This window comes from Ascaphus truei, chromosome 21 (genome assembly GCF_040206685.1).
Source record: "Ascaphus truei isolate aAscTru1 chromosome 21, aAscTru1.hap1, whole genome shotgun sequence".
Taxonomy (NCBI): Eukaryota; Metazoa; Chordata; class Amphibia; order Anura; family Ascaphidae; genus Ascaphus; species Ascaphus truei.
In genome coordinates, this window is record NC_134503.1 from 15,959,361 (window position 1) to 15,983,714 (window position 24,354).

The following is a 24,354-nucleotide window of genomic DNA, read 5'->3' on the forward strand; positions in this document are numbered from 1 at the left end:
GTGAACCCCCTCACAGACAGACTGTTTCGACCTCGTGGGTCTCATCAGGGTGAGGTTGGTTGTACTGACTTTGTACTGACTTTGCAATTTGCAATTTGCAATTTAAGACTTGAGTCACCTTTTCACCCGCCATAACCTAAATAATGTGTGGTGAAGACCTACTCAAGTCTTAAATTGCAAAGCCAGTACAACCAACCTCACACTGATGAGAGGTCGAAACAGTCTGTCTGTGAGTCGGTTCACTGGTTTTGCATCTCATCCCAGGCTATGTTTAAAAGCTGTGTTTAAAACAGAAAGCATTGTTTAAGGGCGTCATGTAATTGTGGCTTTAAGACAAAAGGTGGCACTGTGTGCTAATTTGCATGTCATTTCCCAGAATCCCTTGCTGTAGTGGACGCACTGTATGCTGGGTGATAATGGCGAAAAGCAGGGTTGCAGACTTGTCTAAGACATGTGAATGTGTTCGCAAGTAATATTTGTATATGTTAATACTATATATATATAGTAGGCAGTGCAGCCTCTGCTGGATAGGCAGCTTCCACTGCCTATGGAATAACACTTCTATACAAAATAGGAGCTTGACACAACACTGTTTGTGCAATGGGTAGTGTGGTACTCTATGTGTATCTGCACTCTACATACAAGTAGGATTTGGCGAATTGGGCAGCCTGGGTGCAATACTGGTTACATAGATAAATAGGGGGCAATGCTTGATGAGTAGGTAAGTAGCAATTTTCTCCCATGACATTTCCCAGTGATGCCATGGCTGGCTATTGAGGGGGACCCGGTACCTCGCTTGTTTACACCAGACAAAAAAAAATAATAATAAATATAACTATAGCTTTATCGGGGGAAAGATCCCGGAGCTAAAATAGCATGAACCAGCCCTGCGGGATCTTTATGCTATGATCATGTAAAAGAGCAGCATGGATTGCAACTCTAAATGAATATATCTCGGTAACTTTGCACATAGTATACAGAACATTGAAAATATGGCAGAATGGAGATATAGTTCAATCCATGTAAAGTTCAGACTAGCTCTGCAGCTGTGCAGGGGATTGTGCCGTTTATAATGAGGAGTCTGCCACATGGGGAATTTGTAAGCAGAACTCCAGCAAAAACATCAACTGTATTTATCAATTAAATACAAAATCCTTCAAATAGATCTTTGCTATTGGTAGGTGTAGTGCTGTCCTGCAGTCAGAAGAGCAATAACTAGCCTGATTCTCCACTGCGTTTTGTTGGTACCTGTACTACAATAGTTATGTAACTACAAGTAACACCTTGAGAACCAGACGGGTCTTAGACACATTGCTATGCACTCAGGGGGTTAAAAATGTAGATGGGAAAAGGGTACGAGTCAACTGCACTGAAGCGCATTGTATCAGGTCATTGATGTCTCTGAAACCTGATGAAGGTAAATGACGGGATTATACAAATTTTCCCTTTAATGGACCTATGGTTCTAGATTATAGGGAAGTGGTACAGCATCGCTGTGGCCTCCAACTTCGGTTGGTTGCAGCTCAAGAAACAGAACATGAAAATGAGCACCACCGTCATCACACCGACTGCTGATGGGAACTTGGAAGTCGAGTACACTTTTCCCACGTAAGTAAAGAAACCTGCTTATGCTGCAGCAATAAGTTATCGCTTCATTGGCCTGGGAGTTTCCACCAGGTCCCCCCTGTCAGCGGCCTTCGGAGGCCCCCCCTCTTTCTCTTACATACCTCATCACTCTGTTCCCCACGTCTATTACCCCACCTCTCACTATCCCCCTCCACGTCTTATGTTCTACCTCTCACTCCCCTACCTCCCCTCTCTCCCTCATTCACCTCACTCCTCTAATTGCTCCCTTCTCTCCATCTCACTGCCCCCCACCCCCCACCGGACACACACGCACCCCTCCCACATTACCCACACAATTCCACACCCGCGATGCCCCCCACACCATAATACTCACAGAATAAACTCCCACACCACAATATTAACACCATACCCTCCCACACCACAGTATCCACACCATACCCCCCCCACACACACACACACACCACAATACCCACACAAAATACATATAAACACAAAATTTTACCTTGGGCCTGGAAGGCCTCCAGTAGAACACTGGTCCTGGGTGCGGATATTGAAGTTTGACCCAACTTCCGGGGGGGAGAGGCACAACTTCCAGTCAAGCGCAAGAAGGAGGTACAGAGTATCCCACGGGGGAGGGATGCCTGGCACAGAGGCCAGTTCCTCCTGGAAACAAACTATAGCAGTGACATGTTTAGTAGTTTCTGTTCTGCACAGTCTATTCTCCAACAGGCGTGATGTAGCTTTTTCCTAACTACAAATTAACCTTTACATGGCTTGTTAGTATGAAGAGAAAGTTTCTAGAACAAAGAAAAAACAAAGAAAACAATTATTTATTCTTGAAGGTCGTTTATCTGCTTTCTGTGCACTGGGCCCAGACATCTCTCATTCCGGTGTTATTCCCGCTAGCGCCAGTAAAACCTGGTCTCAGCAGTTTTACAGAACATGCTGAATCAGGGGGGCGCAATATTTCCCCCTGCGCCCCACTGCTGGCTTTCCTCCTCTCCTCGCGCCCCCCCCTCTTACCTCGATTCAGACGTCCTGGCGTCATGACGTCACGTTGTCATGTCAAAGTGACGGCATTTGACGCCGTGTCACCAGGAGTGTCTGAATCAAGGTAAGTAAGGTTTACAGAGGCCCTGAAGCTCCCGCAGCATTAATTTAAATGACTTTGGGAAGCGCGCCGGGGCCTCTGTAGACCCCGCGCCCCCCGCAGCGATTCTCGCTGCCCCCCACTTTGCGCACCGTGGTGCTAAATTAACCCTAAAATGGAAACTGGATTTTGAACCACTTAAATGTAACGGCTGGACCCCCCTTGTCTGACCCACCCAATTTCACATTGGCCCGTGTGGTCTAACCGGCCCCCATTACAAGGTCGTATGTGGTGGTGCACCTGCTAGTAACAGGACTCCTGAGTCTCCCGCTTGGTGTTATAGAGGATATCATCAGGACAGGTATCTGAGGTAGTGGTTACGAGTCCAACTTACTTCACGTGCAGTGCCTCCACCTCATCAGGATCTATGCTTCCGCAGGGAGATTGTCCTGGTGAGGAACTCCTTCTCGGTGGTGACCGCCACTGCAGAGTAATCTCACACTCACACAGTGGGGTTTTCTTTGAACATGGCATCTTTATTGTAGACTGGGATGTAGCAGACTGCCCCATGCAGCTGCCGGCTCTAGCCGCACATCTCTCCGTGCTGTCCCTTTGCCAGGTACGCCCTCCCGTATTGAAGTGGGATTCCCTTTCTCCTAGGGAGATCACCACTGCGCCAGGTCCCTGGACACAGTGTGGCTTAGACAGACTTGATTGGTCACTCTGCTACCGCTAGTTACAGCACTAGGGTCACAAAAGTATTCCTCCAACCGCTTCACACAACTGCTGGTTAACACTTTCAACTACTTTGCCAACTCACTCTCTGACAGTTTGTGCCCTTTATACCTCAGGGGGCAGGCGCATCTCTGATGTCACTATCCAGGGACTCAGAGCATACAGCCACTCCCTTCCTTACACAGGGCACCACACCAGGGTGTGAGGGAAAACCTCCATAACTACTGTTGGCAGGCCTGTACTTACCAGTGCTTACTGCCAACAGGGAAGATGTACGCAGTCATTATTATGCATGGCTACATAAATATATCCACAAGTTAAAGTGTATATATATATGTGAGTGTGTATATTAGCTGGATCACGAAATTACCTAAATAAAAAAGAGAAAGAGAGAAGCGCCAGCTCCATAGCATAAAACCGGAAATGTAATAAAGTGAAAGAGTAGAGTCTGCAAGACTTGCTCTCACATAGGGATCAAAACACATGCAGTTGAGAGAATTGTAGAGCGTCACCAGGATGGAGGAGTCCGATATCAGCTGTGATGGTAAAGGTTATGTGTGAACTGTATTGAGCCTAGTGATCGGTCAGTCTGTGGGTTAATTCGGCCACCACAGTGTGAAACCGTACCTCAGATGGGGGCAGCAGGCTTCCCAGAAGACTTCTCAGCTCTCTGTGGGCACTCGGTAGCCTCTAGGGTAAGTCCGACAAGATTTCTCCCTCTGGACCCCCGATCTTCTGTGTCTCCTGCATAGCGCAAAATACGCAATGACGTCACAGCGTCCCAACGTGTTTCGTCACGTGGACCCCTAAAGAATCATTTAGATTTAGAAACATCTCTCTATGCAACAATAAGTACAGAAATTTGGATTCATACCCCTTTAAAGCCAGAACACTATACAGTCATTGCTGTTATCAATAAATATCCAATAGTATCTTTTGAAGTATCAATAAGAAGCCAGCTTCTTTGGAGAGAACATAATATATCAATAGAGATAAAATATCTCTGTGTGTTACCAGGAAGGGTGGATGAGTGCTACACTCTGAGCATTTGCAACAGGCAAAGACTGACCGGTACACACCTTTGCCAGTTCTGCCACTTCAGTGTTCATTGAAGTTTATAGTATAGGAATGCATTATCATTCCAAAGGCTTGTTGTACTGTTTACTCCATCTGAAGTACTATACAGAAGCTGTTCATGAGGGATAGTCTTTATGCTATATATTCAGTATTACCAAGCCAAAGATAGGTTCACCTATTACTAGCACCTATCAGTACTAGGCATCTAGTGGTAATAGCTATATGTATACCAAGGTCTATATTATTCACCAGTGAGTGGAGTCCTAGACATTACCTCGATCGGCATTTAGCCAGTTAAGTTTGGATTGAGGTCATCATTACATTCACTGTCATTAGTGGTTGTATTAGCCGTGTTATACTGTATTATCACCCTCATATTTTAATTGTTTTTAAGTTTTGAGTGTTACTATTATTTGATGTATTAAAATTAATTTTCATTTATGTGATCCAACCAATATCTTATACATCCAGATTTTGATACTCCCGAACACTGTACTGATCAACCAGTTTCTCTGTAGGTAGTTCTAGATATACTGGTTTACTGCACAAAGTGATACCTTAGCTGGGACGCTTATTGTCAGCTTACCAGCTCCAATTGTGTTTTATTTTTTAGGAGTCCCCCATTCATGGATATTTCTCTTTACCCTTACCCAATTCCCCTGATTGTTGTTAATCCATAGGTATCCAACGTTTCAGAGCCATCTCAGGGCCCCTTCATCAGGGAGGTGCATTGCATGTCCATTGGTTTACAACTTAATAGGGCTAGAAATGACTGATAAGTACTGAGAATGGGCCCATTCTCACTTTAGAACGGGAACATCCTGGGTGAGATGGGTGTCTGGGAACGAGTAGGTGACAGGGTTGTTTTTATTTATTTATGAACCCCTGAATACATGGATAGAATGGGAGCTCTGAATATAGAGATTAAAGATGGAACACTCATTTACCACTGCTCCCCCTGTCATTATATTCCAGTTCGGACAGATGTGAAAAGAAGGACGTGACATACTTCAAGACAGACCAGCCAGGCCACTTCCGTTCTAAAAATCGACGTAAGATTTCAGAATCCGGTCTAGTTCATGATTATTTTTGATGAATAGGACTCCAGACTGTGAGAATGATCAGTCACGATCTTTCAATCAAGGCACACGGGCCCAATCATCTGTTTCCTCGTGCACTGAACTTTCAGATGTAGGAGTATACCTGTGGGTGTTTCAGTCATGTACTTTAACACATACATACTGTATAACTGTGCCCTAATGTCACATTTACATTTGGCAATGGGTTTTTTTTTTTTAGGATGAGATTATTTATAACCAGCTAGTAGGATTATTAGGTCCTCTTATATGAAAATAGGGTGTCTGAGTCTCCTTGGAATTTTGGGAAGTGTAAAGTCTCACTGTGTCATTTTACCTTTCAGAAATCCTGTGAGAGCTACTGTAATTACATTATCTCATAAGGGACAATCACCACTAACTCTAATATGTATTATTATTACACTGCCACACTCAGGCTTGTGTCTGGAAAAGTGCTGATAGAGCTTTGAGGGAGTCTGAACATCCAAATGGTTTCCAAACTAAATGGACAGTATAGCCCTTTATGGCAGAGCCATAAAGAGGTGTTTTTCCCTCAAACATTACAAGGTGTGAGAGTGAGGGGTTTGGCTTTAAAATGTGAGTGAATACGAATAAGTGCCTATTAACATCAATGTATCAAAGTATTTTGTTTAACTTATTCCCTAGTCCAGGGGTGCGCAAACTTGCCTTCATGCGCCCCCCTTCCTTCTCTCCCCTCTGGCTTGCGCGCCTCCTCCCCGATCCCCCACCCTTGCACAGCTCCGGCGTCAAATGACCTTTCTGCGTCATTTGATGCCGGTTGCCATGGAGACACGTTGTTGGAACCAAGGTAAGTTAAGCAGTTACAGAGGCCTCTTGCGATCCCCTGGACTTGGAGAGGCTGTAAACTTGGGCAGGTAAATGGCAGATGAGGTTTAATACAGATAAATGTAAGGTTATGCAAGTAAGGAAGCAAGAATAAACAGGCGACTTACAAATTAAATGGGGATAAATTGGGGAAATCCTTTATGGAGAAGGATTTAGGAGTGCTTGTAGACAGCAGGCTTAGCAATAGTGCCCAAAGTCATGCAGTAGCTGCAAAGGAAAACAAGGTTATATCTTGCATTAAATGAGCAATGGATGGAAGGGAAGTAAACATAATGATGCCCCTTTATAAAGCATTAGTTAGACCCCACCTTCAGTATTGAGTACAATTTTGAGCACCACTCCTTAGAAAATACATTATGGAACTAGAGAAAGTGCAGAGAAGAGCCACCAAACTAATAAAGGGGATAGACATTCTAACTTATGAGGAGAGGCTAGTTAAATTAGATTTATTTACATTAGAAAAGAGGCGTCTAAGAGGGGATATGATAACAATATACAAATATATTCGGGGACACTACAAGGAGCTTTCAAAAGAACTATTCATCCCAAGGGCAGTACAAAAGACACAGGGTCATCCTCTAAGGTTGAAGGAAAGGAGATTTCACCAGCAACAAAGGAAAGGGTTCTTTACAGTAAGGGCAGTTAAAATGTGGAATGCATTACCCATGGAGACTGTGATGGCAGATACAATAGATTTGTTCTAAAAAAGGTTGGACATTTTTTTAGAAAGGAAAGGTATACAGGGATATATCAAATATGTAAACATGGGAAGAATGTTGATCCATCGAGTAATCCGATTGACAATTCTTAGAGTCAGGAAGGATTTTCTTTTTCCCCTTATGAGATATCATTGAATATCTGGGTTTTTTTGTTTGCCTTCTTTTGGATCAATAAGTAAGTATAGTAGATATACGATAAAGTATCTGTTGTCTAAATTTAGCATAGGTTGAATTTGATGGACATATATCTTTTTTCAACCTCAGATACTATGTAACTATATATGTAACTATGTAACTACAGTATATAACTTTGTAACGTGGCTCTGAATATTTTGGACAAAGACATTTTTTATAAAATGGCTCTTCTTCCTTGAAAGATTGCAGCCACCTGTACTAGTCCTATCCAAGAGCAGCATGGAGGGCAGTTTCATTAGAACAGGCACCTACTTTATCTGACATTTATCAAATGATCATATGATTATTAGATTTCAGGCTAATACTAAATGAGTGAACTAATGACAGATGACATTACAATTTAAAAACCATATTGTTAATACATAAATCCCATCCATAGAAGGGCAAATTGTTGTTTAGTAAAATAGTAAGACCTTGTTAACCTGCTCAGAGGTACTTTTGGTAGATAAGGCAATCACTTTTTGGTGTGTTCTTCTCTAAAAGGCCCGGGTCAGGAAATTGACATGTACTTTGTCGAGACCAACTACAAGGAGTATGCCTTAAGGTCCATGCGCATGACCAAGGACACGGAAGTCTACACCACAGTGACTCTGCTTGGTAAGAGAACGCTCTACTGGGGTTGGGTGAGAAGTTCCATCATCTATGGGCAGTAAGAAGCCAGAAAAGGTATGACTGGGGTGGAAAGCCACACCCAATGTATAGAATAAAAGGGGTGATGTAGAAGAAAAACTGTGCACCAATTTGTAGTGTTAAGAGTGATAAATATCTAAAAAAAATAAAAATATTAAACACTAAATTGAATTGATATATGATAGTGCTCACACATAGAATAATACACCAAGGTTAAAGACAAATCAGGGACTTGTGCTAATAGTAAATGAATAACCTTTTACATTAACGATTGGGAGTCTGCTGCTGGTCAGGATAGATGGCTCAGCATCTTAGGTGACATATAAAAGAAAAAGAAGCGCACAACTCTCATAGTATAGTATATAGAATATAATGTGAAAAATTCAAAGGGTGGGAATAAATGCACATACAGCAAAGCAAATCAATAAAAGCAGGGCATGGTTCGGGTTCATGTTACCACTACAGCATACAGCAGGTAATGGATCAGCATGCCATCATCAACACCACACGGGTCCTCCTTCGGTGGAATAGCAGATCTTTACACGCTGGCATTCTGGCTCCTCGCTCCACCGCGAGGTTCGCTGGCGCTGCACTGGCACTCTCCCCCACACACAGGGACCTCCCGATGTCGCTGGAAAAGTTCTTGTTTGAACAATATACAGTCCCGTACTGGTGCTATCAGGCTCACAGAACCCACGCTGGGAACTCTCTCTCTGCCCTGGCGCTACGGTGCGCATGTAGTGACGTCACCAAAAGCGCAGAGCTCCACCGTGCATATACATGAGCAGCTGATACTTAGAGACGGCTCCGTCAGCAGGAACACACAGTACACAGGAAAAACAGCACAGGTAGCTTCCTGGAAAAAACTCCTACACATTTCGTAGAGCTAGTACTAGACTACGTCGCGGAGGAGCCAGAGTGCCAGCATGTAAAGATCTGCTATTCCACCGAGGGAGGACCTTTGTGGTGTTGATGATGACATGCTGATCCGTGACCCGCTGTATGCTGTAGTGGTAACATGAACCCTAATCATGCCCTGCTTTTGTTGATTTGCTTTGTTGTACGTGCATTTATTCCCACCCTTTGAATTGTACACATTATATTCTATATACTATAGTATGAAAGTTGTGCGCTGTCTTCTTTTTCTTTTATAGAATAAAAGGGGTAGCAATGGATAGGACCATAGTCCATAAAATTGGGTTACTAGAAAAGACCTAGAGAAGCAAAGCATGAAACGGAGGGATACCTACACTGAATACAAAGGAGCAGAGAAGGAATGGTTGGGAATTAACAGCGGCAGATGTGAATATATTGGGATGCAATGGGGAGCGGATGTTAAAACAAGAATCTGAGCAGGAAGGAAACAATACACCGGGTGGATATTTGGAACAGAATAAAACATTATGGGAATATGAATAAGAAATATGAGGGGGTCATTGAATATCTTAGTGGTATATTGGGGGTGTAGGAAAAAACCTGTGTGTATCAGGGGAAGGTAGAGGAATAATCAGAGGCATTACTGGCACATTAATAGGACTGCGGGTTGTTGAAGATTCCTCAGGTAGGATATGATGGGCAGGAACATTCTGGGAGCAGTTTTGCTTTGTGGTTTCAGGCCGAGATAAGGAACTGAGGCCAGAACTGCTAGCCAAATTCCGTAATTTCTGTCAGGAGCAAGGGCTTGGCGAGGACAATATTCTCATTCTGCCTCAAACTGGTAAGAAAACAACAAGGTATTTCACATGGTACAATGCTAAACACAGGTGGAAATATACATGTATTAGCCATTGTATTTACTTTGTATCAAGAACAGCAAAGCCACACATTAAGATCAGGAGTGGCCAACTCCAGTCCTCAAGGGACACCAACAGGTCAGGTTTTCAGGAAATCCCTGCATCAGCACAGGTGGCTCAAACCACTGATTGAGCCACCTATGCTGAAGCAGGGATATCCTGAAAACCTTACCATGAGGACTAGAGTTGGCTATTCCGGATTTAGAGTGTAGTAAATAAAATGTTTACCCCACAGCACAGTCAAACTTATGCCTTTTTTTTAAACAGTGAAACATGAGAATAAATAATGTGTTTGATTCACCAGCAACTGAATCAAGAGGGTGTGTGTGTGTGTGTGTGTGTGTGTGTGTGTGTGTGTGTGTGTGTGTGTGTGTGTGTGTGTGTGTGTGTGTGTGTGTGTGTGTGTGTGTGTGTGTGTGTGTGTGTGTGTGTGTGTGTGTATATGTATATATATATATGGAAAAATGTTTAATTACAGTCCAAGTCTATAGCTGGTGGTCAATGTAACCTTTCTCAGATTGTAAATCAAAATTCAGAAATAAAATACAGCCGGGGACCCGGTAGAGATATATATATATATATATATATATATATATATATATAAAGTAAAAAATACAGCCTGGGACCCGGTATAGAGCTAAACACGAATGAAATACAGTATGCCAACTAATAAAATGCCTAAATTGTAAAAAGTCTCATGCAACACGCGTCTGAAAACCCAACATCCAACACATCCCAGGTTCAAACGGGGAGTGGGGAGGGCGCGAGATTTCCTGGGTGGAGGGGGGTGGGGCAGCACGTACAGAAGCCCCCCTCTCTTCCCCAAAGCTTTTAAATAAAATGGCGGGGAAGCATGCGCAAGGCCTCTATAAGTTCCGTTACCATGTCTCCGGCAGCTCCTGGTGACGCATTGCCATAGCAATGTGGCTTCAAATGACGCCGCGGGTCACATCACGCTGTGATGTCAGAAACGCCGGAGACAAAGTAAAGAGGGGGAGGGAGGGCGCGAGAAGGGGGGGAGAGCAGGCAGGGGGGCACAGACGAAAAAGTTTGCGCACCCCTAGCCTACCACATACAAAGGCTAACCCATAAAAAGCCCAAAGTAATGCCGAACAAACCTGAAACACACAAGTCTTAATACAAACACAATGTGATGAATAACTGAATTCAACAGCTGCAGAAACACCAAAGCACATTTCATGCATAGCGAACCCAACAACAAAACTCGAAATACACAGATACATCTGTCCGCTCTCTGCTCCGTGCTCTTTCCTCCTCTCCCTGGCCCTACCCACAGGCTCCTGACACACCCTCCTGATTGGTTGCATTACCCAGCAGCAGCCAATCAGGATGGAGGAAGCTGCCCAGACCCCCAAGCAATAGCCCTGATCTCTCCCTGTTCAGGGAAATCCTGCTGCCTCCCAAAGCTGGTCAGGTCACTATGTCCAGAGAGGTAATACCGGTATACACATACAGTACATGTCCAGTATAACCTCTAGTTTTTAACTGGACAGTGTCCAAATACAGGACAGTCCAGTTCAATACTGGACACCTGGCTACCCTATAGCATGTAGCACACAACAGAGAGTTCATGATCTGTCCCAAGATTAGGATACAAGGCCTGATTTCACACCGACTCAATAATTACATGGTCCTTTCTGTCTCTGTATTACAATGTACAACAGACACAGATTTGATAACCCAAATAATGTAGGTTACAAAGTAATATGTGTGTGTACACCACTTCTTTAAAATATCCATGTATTTCCTTCCGACAGATCAGTGCATGCCGGAAGCCTAACAGGTGAGTAGTAAAACTGCACATTTGCTGGATAATTGAAGATTGAAATCACAGGCGGGATCTTCCCCAGGCTGACATTTTCAACAGGATTCTTCCCCATGTCTTGGCTTTTTCCTGTTGCATTTTCACCAGACCTCCCATTATTAGCTTGTATATATAATTCAGTGTAGTATCATGTTCTGTTTGTCAAAACACAAGTCCCCCCAACCACCACAATTGATGTAGAAATATAATGTTTTAACAAGCCCCATCACTTCCCTGCAAAAATCTGCCTGAATACTGCACCATCACACTCAGAAGATTTCTGATTATATTTCTTTATTCCCTTGTGGACTGAAGATACATGCATTTGTGTTCTTTCTTCTCCCAGAAATACTTATTTAGAGCTGTAAGTGACCTTTAGATGCTCACTGTGTGATTTCAGAGATTTAAAAAAAAAAAAAAAAGCCCAACCGCTGAATATTTCATAAAACATGTTTGCTTTAGAGTTCAGGCCTTATCACTGTAAGGTTGGAACCTCTGCACCTATCCCCTAATGCAGGGGGGCGCAAACTTTTTTCCCTGCGCCCCCCTGACGGCTGTCCCCTCGCTCCCGCGCCCCCCCCCAACCCCAATTTACCCGCGCTCCGGCGTAATGACGTCACGTTGCCATAGCAACGTGACGTCACATGACCTCGCAGCGTCATTTTGACGCCGCGTTGCCATGGCGCCGCAGGGAGGAAGCCGCCGGAGCCACGGTAAGTAAGGTTTACAGAGGCCCTGCAGCTCCCCCGGCACTTAATTTAAGTGCCTTCGGGAAGCGCGCGGGGCCTCTGTAAACCCCGCGCCCCCCGTCGGCAGGGTCGCGCCCCCCCTGGGGGTCGCGCCCCACAGTTTGCGCACCGCTGCCCTAATGCAAGGGTGCTCATCTCCAGTCGTCAAATCCGTACCCCAACAGGTTAGGTTTTCAGGATATCCCTGCTTCAGCACAGGTGTCTCAATCAGTCCCAGCTTCAGCACAGCTGGCTCAATCCGAGGCTCAGACCGAGCCTCTGATTGAGCCACCTGTGCTGAAGCTGGGATATCCTGAAACCTGACCTGTTTGGGGGCGGGGGCTTGAGCAGCGAAGTTGAGCCCCCCAGCCTTAAAAAAAGCATAATGTATTGTACGTTTATTTAAGGATATTTGATCATGTGTTGTATTGTATTGTACAGTATGTCTTTATTTATATAGCGCCATTAATGTACATAGCGCTTCACAGTAGTAATACATGTGGTAATCAAATAAATAACAGATAATATAAACAAACAGATCATGGGAATAAGTGCTTTAGACATAAAAGTAACATTTCGGAAGAGGAGTCCCTGGCCCGAGGAGCTTACAGTCTAATTGGTAGGTAGGGAGAACGTACAGAGACAGTAGGAGGGAATTCTGGTACGTGCATCTGCAGGGGGCCAAGCTTTATGTATCATGTGTTCAGAATATCCACAGTGCTATTCATATGCTTCTTTAAGCAAGTGTGTCTTGAGGTGGGTCTTAAAGGTGGATAGAGAGGGTGCTAGTCGGTTACTGAGGGGAAGGGCATTCCAGAGGTTCGGGGCAGTCAGTGAAAAAGGTTTAAGGCGGGAGAGGGCTTTAGATACAAAGGGGGTAGAAAGAAGACATCCTTGAGAAGAACGCAAGAGTCTGGATGGTGCATAACGAGAAATTAGGGATGAGATGTAAGAAGGGGCAGAAGAATGTAAAGCTTTAAAAGTGAGGAGAAGAATGGAGTGTGAGATGCGCGATTTGATCGGAAGCCAGGAGAGGGATTTCATGAGAGTAGATGCTGAGACAGATCTAGGAAAGAAAAGAGTGATTCTGGCAGCAGCATTTAGGATAGATTGTAGGGGAGACGGGTGAGAGGCAGGAAGGCCGGACAGCAGGAGGTTACAGTAATCAAGACGGGAGAGAATGAGGGCCTGAGTCAGAGTTTTAGCAGTCGAGCAACAGAGGAAAGGGCGTATCTTTGTTATATTGCGGAGGAAAAAGCGACAAGTTTTAGAAATGTTTTGAATGTGAGGGGCGAATGTGAGAGAGGAGTCGAGTGTGACCCCTAGGCAGCGTGCTTGGGCTACTGGGTGAATGATTGTAGTTCCAACAGTAATGTGGAAGGAGGTAGCCAGGTTTGGGAGGAAGTATGAGGAGCTCTGTTTTAGCCATGTTGAGTTTAAGGCGTCGGAGGGCCATCCATGATGATATAGCAGAGAGACATTCAGAAACTTTGGTTTGTACAGCAGGTTTAAGGTCCGGTGTTGAAAAGTATATTTGTATGTCGTCGGCATAGAAGTGATAATTAAACACAAAAGATGTTATTAGGTCACCTAGAGAGAGTGTGTACAGAGAAAAGAGAAGAGGTCCCAGGACAGAGCCCTGGGGTACCCCCACAGAGAGATCAATAGAGGAGGAGGAGGTGTTAGCAGAAGAGACACTGAAAGTACGATGGGAGAGGTAGGATGAGATCCAGGATAGAGCTTTGTTCCGAATACCAAGAGTATGGAGAATGTGGAGGAGAAGAGGGTGATCCACTGTGTCAAATGCTGCAGAGAGGTCGAGTAATATGAGCAGAGTGTAATGACCTCTGTCTTTGGCAGCATGGAGGTCGTCAGTTATTTTAGTGAGGGCTGTTTCGGTGGAGTGAACAGTGTGGAAGCCAGATTGTAGAGGGTCTAGGAGAGAGTAGGTGTTGAGAAAATGGAGCAAGCGAGAGAATACAAGACGTTCAAAGAGTTTAGAGGCAAAAGGCAAGAGGGAGACAGGTCGATAGTTAGAAAGACAGGTAGGGTCAAGCCTCCTGTTTTTGAGTAATGGTATGACTGTTGCATGTTTGAAGGAGGATGGAAAGGTTCCAGAGCAGAGGGAGGAGTTAAAAATGTGTGTGAGCGTAGGGATTATAGTAGGAGCAAGAGGTTTTAGGAGAATGGAGGGAATGGGGTCAAGAGGGCAAGTGGTAGAGTGAGAAGAGGCGATCAACAGCGACACATCCTCCTCTGAGACAGTGGAAAAAGAGTCAAGGCAGGAGGAGAGTTAGGAAGAGGTATAGGATGGGAGGAAGAAACAGTGTTTTTTCTGTATTACTCATTATCGAACACATTAAAATGTTTTTAATATATTCCAATTCAAACGCACGTTACTAACGTAAACTGCTTTATGTGTTTATATCCTTTCAGAATGTAAGAACATTACCCAACATTTCCACTAGGCGGCCCATCATATATTAAATGGCTTTATGCTCAATCTGAGGATTTGAAAGAGGCCCAGCACGCCTGCGTATTAATAAAATCCTACATTCAAACAAACACTGCTTGTAATTTATTTTATACTAGCTGTAAGTACCCGGCGTTCCCAGGGAATTCTAAGAAACCCCTCAAAATACTGAGAATAATATAGATCATTTATATTTTTAGTTTCTTAAAGCAGCAGTCCAAGCTGCCGTTTTTTTAACATTTTATTTTTTCCCGTTTAATATGTGCATCAATACAATCCACACAACAAGTAACAATGATAAGTAATTAGCTAAATTGCCGATCGATCTGTTCTCCTGTGATCGATCGGTGAAGAGGTTGCTCGGAGGTTCACAAAATGGCTGTTAATGCAGCAGAAGAGGACAAAGTTCTGTGGGGCAGATCATGTGATCAGGCAGTCACTAGATACAATTGGTGTACTTCTAGAGAGAGGGCAGGGCTCAAAAAGGGGTGTGCCAGAACCTGTTTCAGAAGAGGAAGGGGATGTGACTTTGTAAATGGTCGCTATAGAAACAAAAAATGCAAACCGGGGGGTGCGTGGCATTTTCTGGGGGGGGGGGGGGGTTGAGCAGCATTTACAGAGGCCCTGCACTCTTCCCCACAACATTTGAATTAAATGCCATATGCAAACAATGAGGTGAAAAAATATGTGAGTGAGGGGGGTGGTTCTAGGGTGACAGGACAAAATAATTCATATATAGGGCCATAACACATTATGTGCCCCCTTCACCAAGTGGTGCGAAACCATAAGTCACCTTTTAGGTTATTAATTTAAAGCTGTAAGAGGTTTTACAGATTAACACCTATTGGCAAATCTGGGCAGAAGTCCCAACAGTGATTGTCACGGTGACTTGTGACAGGCTGTAGTTTACACCAAAAATAACTAGGTTGAACTGGGACGAGACTTAGATATGATAAAATATAATTTATTCCTTGATAAAGGTGAACACATGAGATATACAAATAACAGGCAAAATATGGACACTTACTTAAGATGGAAATGATGAAACAGTAATATCTGGACTGGCAGTTCATACAGCAATCTTCATAATCATCAAGACACGAAAAAGACAATAGCCATAGGCTGAGCCTGGTTCTTATACCATTATTTCCCATTGAACACAACCTAAACCCAGCCCCTCTCATAAATCAGTGGTGAGGTTGACAGTTTTCCTCAGAGTAAAACTCCTCCCACCCAAGGACGTTTAAAAACTGCTTTTCCTATCTTTTCCTATCTAAATAACTTCATAACTTTTTATTACCGTGTAGTACGAGAGATATTAATATCTGGCTCTTAGTATCTGTTAAACCTCAGATATCTGTAATCGTTAGTTGCGGCTAGGTCCCACGAATACACATATGTAGCTCTTAGCATGTTCAGCTGAGGACATCTCATAATATTCTTATATTTAATAAGGTCACTCATTCTGATATCTCCTTGCGTAACCGCACCCCTGGCCCCCATCAATACATCCTTTGAAGCAGGGACCCCTGGGTAGTGGACATTTGTCCCGTGGTGTTAGATTTCACACCTAACCCCCTCTGTACCTTTTCACACCCAAACTTCAATCACGCCTTTTGAAGCCCAGATATTTCTGAAAAGACACACCACATTTGTATTTTCTTAAACTGTAGCTCATTAACCCCTTAAGCCCCAGTGTGTGTGTGGTGCAGACACTGGCCCAGAAACAATACATTTATACAGGGGGAATAAACATTTGTATATTGAAGCAAGGCAAAACACATTACTAGACCTCAGTCCAGTTAACCCCTTGCTTCCCTGATGAGAGTAGAGGGTGGCCAAATGGGGTTGTAACCCCTTTAATCCCGGGCCAAATCCTCCCTCTCGTCACACCTCCCCTGCTCAATGGGTGCCTGGCGCCCCAGCTGCCTCCCCTGGCACTGGGACACCACTGGCACCCTTGCAGCACTCAATAAGTCCTGAGGGATTGGCCTGGCAAAATGGTCCTCCGGCATTGTCCAGTACATTGTCCTGGCCACAGTGGCTAGTGAAGTCCAGATCCTGTGGAGCAGGGCTCCACCGTGGTCGCCGGGCATTCTCCTTTGCCTCCCTCTGCCCCCCACCCAGTGCCTGGTGAACCAAGTCCATGGTGAAGGGGCCCCTTTGCAGACCAGGCTGCACACTGCCCAGAGACTGGCATGTCTCTGCACCCGCAAGAGACCAGCTATCAAGCACAGACCGTCGCTTTCCTGTCAACCAAGTCTGGGAAAGAGCTATGTCACTATCCTGTAGGGATCCTACCTGCCCTGGCCCTGTGCCAACCTGTAGCTGCTCAGCTATACTCCTGACTCTCCTCCCTGGCTGCCTATCTACCCACAGCCCCTCCTTTGAGAACCCTGGGGAATCTGTCAGGGGGGTCACTCCTGGCCAGTCAGAACAAGGGACCTTCTGCCTACCTAGCGCATCCCTAGCTTCTGCCAGCTGCCTGACACCCCACTGACCTCCTATCTCCCCCTGCTCCACGGTGTCTCCCTGCCTAGCCTCCCCTAGGCCCAGCACCTCAGCCCCTGCTGATGACTCCTGCTGCTAAACCTCCCTGCAGCCCACCTGCACTCTTCTCCCCCCTGGGCAATCCTAACCCAGACACTGGAGCTACCTGAGTGCACCTACCTCCCTGACCTTGTCTCCCCCTTACCAGGGATGAGCTATGGGGCACCTCTCCAGATGCAACCGCCTTAGCTCTTGGTGGGCAGGTATCCCTGGGGTGGCACAAGCTTGCCATTGCCCAGGATACCCCCAGCCCATAGCCAGGCTGCAACATGGGGTTGCTGATCTGAGACACCCCCTGAGGCTCTGCCAGGGTAATGGGAAACTCTAGCTGCCATACCTGCTGATGTCCCTCCCCGGCTACCACTAGCCCTTCTTCTCCCACTGAGATCTGATGCTGGCTACCTACCTGCAGCCTCCCCTCACTCCGCTTCTCCCTAGCTAATCCTAGCCTGGATCCTAGGGATACCTGAGTGAGGTCATCTCCCTGACACTGTCTCCCCATTATCGGGGATGAGCTCAGGGTTGCTGGTGCAGATGCACCCACCTTAGCTTCTGGCCGGTAGGTAATCTGGGGGTGGTCTAACTTTGCCACAACCCCTGATACCTCCGGCCCATAGCCAGGCTGCAACAGGGGGCTCTTAACCGAGAGTCCCCTTGCTGCTCTGCCAGGGTAATGGGGAAATCTGGCTGGCTCACTTGCTGCCTTCCCTCCCCGGTTCCCACTGGCCCACCCAACCCTCTCCCAGGCAATCCTACCCTAGAGCTGGGTGCTAATGGGGCTAGCCCGTCTCGCTGAAGCTGTGCTCCCATTACCGGAGGTGATCTCAGGGTTGCTGGTGCAGATGCACCCACCTTAGCTTCTGGCCGGCAGGTAATCTGGGGGTGGTCTAACTTTGCAACTACCCCTGAAATCTGGGGGTGGTCTAACTTTGCCACAACCCCTGATACCTCCGGCCCATAGCCAGGCTGCAACAGTGGGGCTCTTAACCGAGAGTCCCCTTGCTGCTCCACAAGGGTAATGGGGAAGTCTAGCTGCCCTACAAGCTGCCCTTCCTTCCCCTCCCCTGGTGTCCCTATCTCCTGCCACCCCGCAGTCACCCGTATAGTGAAACAACAGGGTACAGTCATAGGGAAAAATAAGTCAGGGTCAGTCTGCGACTTGGTCTGGCTTACCTCGCTGGTCCCCGCAGAGACCGCCGCCTGCGTTGGTCCCGATTGCAGGGGGACTGGAGTGGCTGCTGCCAGCATCATCTGGGCCGGGAAGCAACGGGTCGCCGCTGCAGCAGCTCCCGGGGTTGGCACAGGGGGAACGATGCAGGACCGGGGTCCCACGTCTTTGTGGAGAAACATGGCTCCATGCAAACTTGGTAAAATAACCCCCTCCCGCAATCCCTGTCCCTCCCCCCACTCGGAAAGGGCTCCAGCACTTTGCCGGAATCGCGGCTCTTCTGCCGCCGCCGCTGCCATGGGCGAGCCCCGGGTAGCTGCCGCAGCAGTTCCCGGCTTTGATGCAGGGTCGCCGGCGTGGATTGTGGGGCTCCGGTCATCGCTGGGAATTGCCGACTCCGCCAAACACTGTGAAACACCCACCTCCGGCACACCCCAACCCTCCCCCCAAATAAAATTGCCGCCGGCAGGATGCCGGAGTGGCGGCTTCTTATCCGCCGCCGCCGGTTCTCCGCTGGGATCAGGTGGATGGCCGCCGCTCTCCGCCGCTGTTGCTGATGCAGCCCGTCCAGGTTCTCCAGGAGACGTCCCGAGGAGGGTTGTCGCCCCGGCTGGGCGGGAACCATCAGAGGATGCCGCTAGCTGGGTCATCTTTTCCGCAGCTCGTGAGCGCTGGCCCTGAGGGGCTTCTTCGCCCGACCGCGCACGGTCCGGGCACCGGGCATTATTATGGCCCGTTTGTTGGCAGTGCCGCAGCGCCTGCCGGAGCTTCTCCGCCACCGTTGGACTAACCCCAGCAAGGGGCAATGGAGTCCAGAGCGAAGTTGCTCGAGCGCCGGGCTCATTCCGGAGCTTCTCTGCGGCCGGTGGACTAACCCCAGAAAGGGGCAACGGAGTCCAGAGCGGAGTTGCTTGAGCACCGGGCTCTGGGAGGGGATAAGTGGGTCGGTGTGGTACCGACGCCAGGAACTGGGTCCACTTCGCCGGGAACCACGTCCTGCCCAACGCACACACCAGTGCTAGCTCTTTCAGGGAAAATGGACGGGCCACCGCAACGGCCGTTACCTCTCCTGGTGCAAGACTTCTGTGGTCTCCGAGACCACCCACTCCCTCCACAAGTCTCTGCCGTCCCGGAGCTGGGTCCATTCCCTGCTCTCCGGGCGTTTTGATGGTTATAGCGGCTGCAGCTGTGGATATTTGCTCAGCCTGCCGGGTTTCATGCTCACCGATCGCTGCCTCTCTCTCAACCTTGTCGGCTGTTGGTCCCCGCGCCGACTTGATGCACTCCTCCGGTCTCGGTGCCCGGCTCCAGTCAGACGCATGGCCGGCACTTTGGTTCTGGAGGCAATGCTTCTCACAAGTAGGGGAACAGTGAGGAGGTGCCATATCTTGTGTTATATGTTGTACACTGTGTGTTCAATATCTTTAGTCCCAGGAACTCGCAATTACCATCGAGTTCCCACTATATTACAATATCCCTTAGTACACTTTAATACAGGTCCAGTTCAATCCCACCGCTGCCACCAGTTAATTACAGAGCCTGTCACGGTGACTTGTGACAGGCTGTAATTTACACCAAAAATAACTGGGTTGAACTGGGACGAGACTTAGATATGATAAAATATAATTTATTCCTTGATAAAGGTGAAGACACGAGATATACAAATAACAGGCAAAATATGGACACTTACTTAAGATGGAAATGATGAACCAGTCATATCTGGACTGGCAGTTCATACAGCAATCTTCATAATCATCAAGACACGAAAAAGACAATAGCCATAGGCTGAGCCTGGTTCTTATACCATTATTTCCCATTGAACACAACCTAAACCCAGCCCCTCCCATAAATCAGTGGTGAGTGTAGAGGGAGAGAGGGGGTGGCCCGGTATTAAAGGGGTTGCACCCCATTTGGCCACCCCTGACCGCACCAGGGAGACAAGGGGTTAACTGGGCTGAGGTCCAGAAATGTGATGTAACCCTTGTTATGACATGTAAATGTATTTCCCCTGTTCCATTGTAATGTCTGGTTACTCAGTGTTTGCATCACACACACACTAGAATCCATCCGGGAGCACAAGGGTTAATAATTCTTTAATGATTATAGCTCTTTGTGTAGTTTTCCCGCCTTTTCAGGCACCATTTTGCAGGTCCCCATTGGCCGCCATTAGGGCTCAATGCATTTCAATAGGAATTGGTGCTGTTTTCGTCCTGTTTCCTGTAGTGACCAGCAGGTGGCGTCCGAGAGGGAGAGCGGCGGTTTCCCATTGAAAGTCAATGGGCTCATTGACTTCAATGGAGATGCCTCGAGGTAACCTAGTTGGCTGCCGTCCAGACCGCAAACCGCAAAGCGGATACAATGTCCTTCAAAAGAGCTAAAATCACTGGGTCAAGTTCAACGTCAATTAGCGGGGAAATAAACTGTTTTAGGGCACCTAGGGATAAAATTCTTTTTGCCCCTAGTTCCTAAGCGTCCCCCCACTCGACCACCACCGGGTCCCCGAATCCTGGACCCCCGATAAGGGTCGAACCAGATAGAGCGGGTCGCGCCATAGGCTTTGCCGGCGGCGGCAGAAACGGCTCAGAAAAATGACTAAGTGAGAAATGCTGAATTTTAGGAATCCATATCTCCGGTTCCGGAGGGTCCAGCGGATCAGGGTTTGGGGTATCTGTAGCCACTGCTCCGGCATCGCTGCAGAACCATCCTTGACCCGCTTGGACCAACCCGACGGAGTATGGACCCCCTTGAAGTTCGGGACTTTTCCCATAGACTTCAATGGCAGAAAACCCCCATTGACTTCAATGGCGGCGATTTACCATTGAAAGTCTATGGCGGAGCTGCCCGTTGTTTTCAATGGGGATTTAGTGAAAAGCTGAGATTTCTTTTTCAATGGAGATTTTTGTATTAAAATGATTTAATGTGCATTTGTGTAACTCCGGTTTCTTAGGTCGTAGCAAGTCGCTTTTTTGACCATATGGTGTCCCAGTTCTGGCAATGCGAACTGGGAAGTTTGGACCTGCTAAACGGAACCGGATATTTTAATACGTTTATGTTTTATGCTTAATAGTGTATCCTAAGGTAGGGATAAGTTCAAAAGGAAATTCTTTTGGGCCATAAGGTAGCAGATGGCCCTGGGGACGCCGCTATGTCTAGGATTTAAGTGCTGTTCAAAGAGTTTTATCACCCTCACTGTTTATCCGAAGCCCAAACCAGGGCAGGTCTTAAGTGTTCCAGTTAACACCTTTCAACAAAGGTTTTCCTGCCAGAACTCCAAATAGTAGACTTTCTGGCATTCCTGACGTAAATGTGGGGCTTCAGAAATGAGACCCCCAGAGTTCTACTGCCCATGTGCCAACTAGCAGGGGGGCATGGGTCAGAATGCTTTCCCACGTTAGTGAGTGGCTGGAGGTAATTGTAAACCAATCCCCTGTGCTTAAGGTTAAGAATAGAAGGAGAATGGTTTATAAACGGCTGTCCACCCATATATCCTTTGTCTTCGTTTGCTGATATGGTTACCTGATATCACCTGAATGATTTCCTCACTGCTGAAAGAAATGCTACATCATACTTCTCATTCCCCAACCCTTAAGTAAGTGTACTTCTTGTTTGTTACTGTATTATCTGTTGTGTTCACCTTTATTCTAAGGAATAAATACAATTTATTATATCTTAAGCCTCGTTCAGTTCAAACCCAATTATTTTTGTGTAATATTAATAAGCCTGTGGAAGCTATCGTCACAGTGAGGTTGACAGTTTTCCTCAGAGTAAAACTCCTCCCACCCAAGGACGTTTAAAAAACTGCTTTTCCTATCTAAATAACTTCATAACTTCAGTTAAGTAATACGTACTGGCACGCGAGACATATTAATACATTCCGGCCCTCATGACGCTCCCAACGAGACTAAATATTACCGTGTAGTACTAAAATTAAGAGAGATATTAATATCTGGCTCTTAGTATCTGTTAAATCTCAGATGTCTGTAATCGTTAGTTGCGGCTCGGTCCCACGAATACACATATGTAGCTCTTAGCATGTTCAGCTGAGGACATCTCATAATATTCTTATATTTAATAAGGTCACTCATTCTGATATCTCCTTGCGTAACCGCACCCCTGGCCCCCATCAATACATCCTTTGAAGCAGGGACCCCTGGGTAGTGGACATTTGTCACCTGGTGTTAGATTTCACACTCAATGCCCAAGACCTCCTGTCCTAGCTGTCTCCCAGCAATATATGTTAACATACACCAAACCCCCTCTGTACCTTTTCACACCCAAACATCAATCAAGCCTTTTGAAGCCCAAATATTTCTGAAAATACACACCACATTTGTATTTTCTTAAACTGTAGCTCATTAACCCCTTAAACCCCAGTGTGTGTGTGGTGCAGACACTGGCCCAGAAACAATACATTTACAGTATACAGGGGAATAAACATTTTTATATTGAAGCAAGGCAAAACACATTACTGGACCTCAGTCCAGTTAACCCCTTGCTTCCCTGATGAGAGTAGAGGGTGGCCAAATGGGGTTGTAACCCCTTTAATCCCGGGCCAAATCCTCCTTCTCATCACAGTGATATGTTCATATTCCCTGTGCCTTTCCTTCCTCTGAGGAACCAAATCATAAAAGCAAACTCGTCTCCACCCAAATGGCGAAGTCCATGAGTGTGCTAAACCTGTGAGCTATTGAGACCTAGAGGTGACAATCGTGTTACCCTTTTTGTTTGCTTTGTTCCCCAATACTGAAGTCCTGAATCCTAGAGGTTATAGACCCCATATCCTTTTCTCATGCAGTCAGGTCCTGAGGGCGACAGGCTCTTCAACCATGGCTTAGACAGGAGGTCCTACAGATAACAGACTTTCTAGAGCTGTGAGTTCCCCTAAACCAACAAGCAAAAAAGATACCTCTCTCTGAATTCTCTCTCTCATACCCAAAAGGTGACATTGCGCTCTGCTTCCAGCCCAAACAGTTTACCAACTGCTATAACACATCATATGGAATATAAAGGTTATCACAATGTCTGCAGAATTTTATTTCATGGTAACACATACAGTACTAGAATGTTCAATTACAGCCTGGAATTCTTATTGTATATCCTGGATGGGGCGTATAACTGCAGGTAAAATTAATATTCTCCCGAGACTTTTGTACTATTGTCAGACATTACCAGTAGCTGTCCCGCATTCCAATATTAAAGAAATTTGAATTATGCAGTGTATGCCTGAGTGGACCTGGAGAGCTCGCTAAAGAACCCGATTGGTCTATCTTCTTTCTTGTGGTCTAGTTCTGGGACAGGGTTCGGGAGACAGTCGGAACCGACAGTAATTGGATTAACTTTGAAAACTTGGCAGACGGCAGAAAAGAAATATAAGGTTGTGTCGGTCCCTTTCTAGGCTCACACCCCTGTTCGGTAATCCGGGGTTTACCCCGGGTTTTCAGTGTCAGGGTTTTGAAATCTGGAGATATAGAGGAATTCTGGAGATAGGAGATTTATTAGAAAACTAATGTCCTTTGAGGAACTGATGAGAAAGTATGGTCTGCCCCAAACTGAGCTATTTAGGTATATGCAGGTCGGCAATTTTGTGTCAGGGCATCCACTATGAGGAATTTCCTAGATATACACGATTTGAAGATTTATGTAAAACAAAAAAATACCTAAGAGGTTTGATATCATCTCTGTACCAGGGGCTAACTCTTAAAAAAGAAACCTCAAATCATAAATATATGGACCAGTGGGCTCTGGATTTCCAGAAATAACAAGGGAGGACTGGGAAGATATCTGGGACAAGGCTGGTAAAACCTCAATATGTACGGTAAATTTGTGGTATATGGGAGAGTG

The 24,354-nt window shown here is 46.2% G+C and overlaps 1 protein-coding gene across 4 annotated transcripts in view; it reads left to right on the forward strand.

Annotated features, from left to right (window-relative positions):
* The window catches only part of LOC142472230 (lipocalin-like), a 174,600-nt gene that overhangs the window by 34,052 nt on the left and 116,194 nt on the right, over positions 1–24,354 (forward strand). The window contains exons 6-8 of one of the 4 annotated variants that reach the window (XM_075579129.1): positions 9,592–9,693; positions 11,548–11,573; positions 14,759–14,887. The exons of 1 other annotated variant lie outside the window; for it this stretch is intronic. In XM_075579129.1, coding sequence (XP_075435244.1) covers positions 9,592–9,693; positions 11,548–11,570 — 125 coding nt within the window. In that variant the 3' untranslated portion in view covers positions 11,571–11,573; positions 14,759–14,887. Of the gene's footprint in view, positions 1–9,591; positions 9,694–11,547; positions 11,574–14,758; positions 14,888–24,354 lie in introns of those variants that run through there. 2 more of the 4 variants (XM_075579127.1, XM_075579128.1) reach the window with 2 other exon arrangements.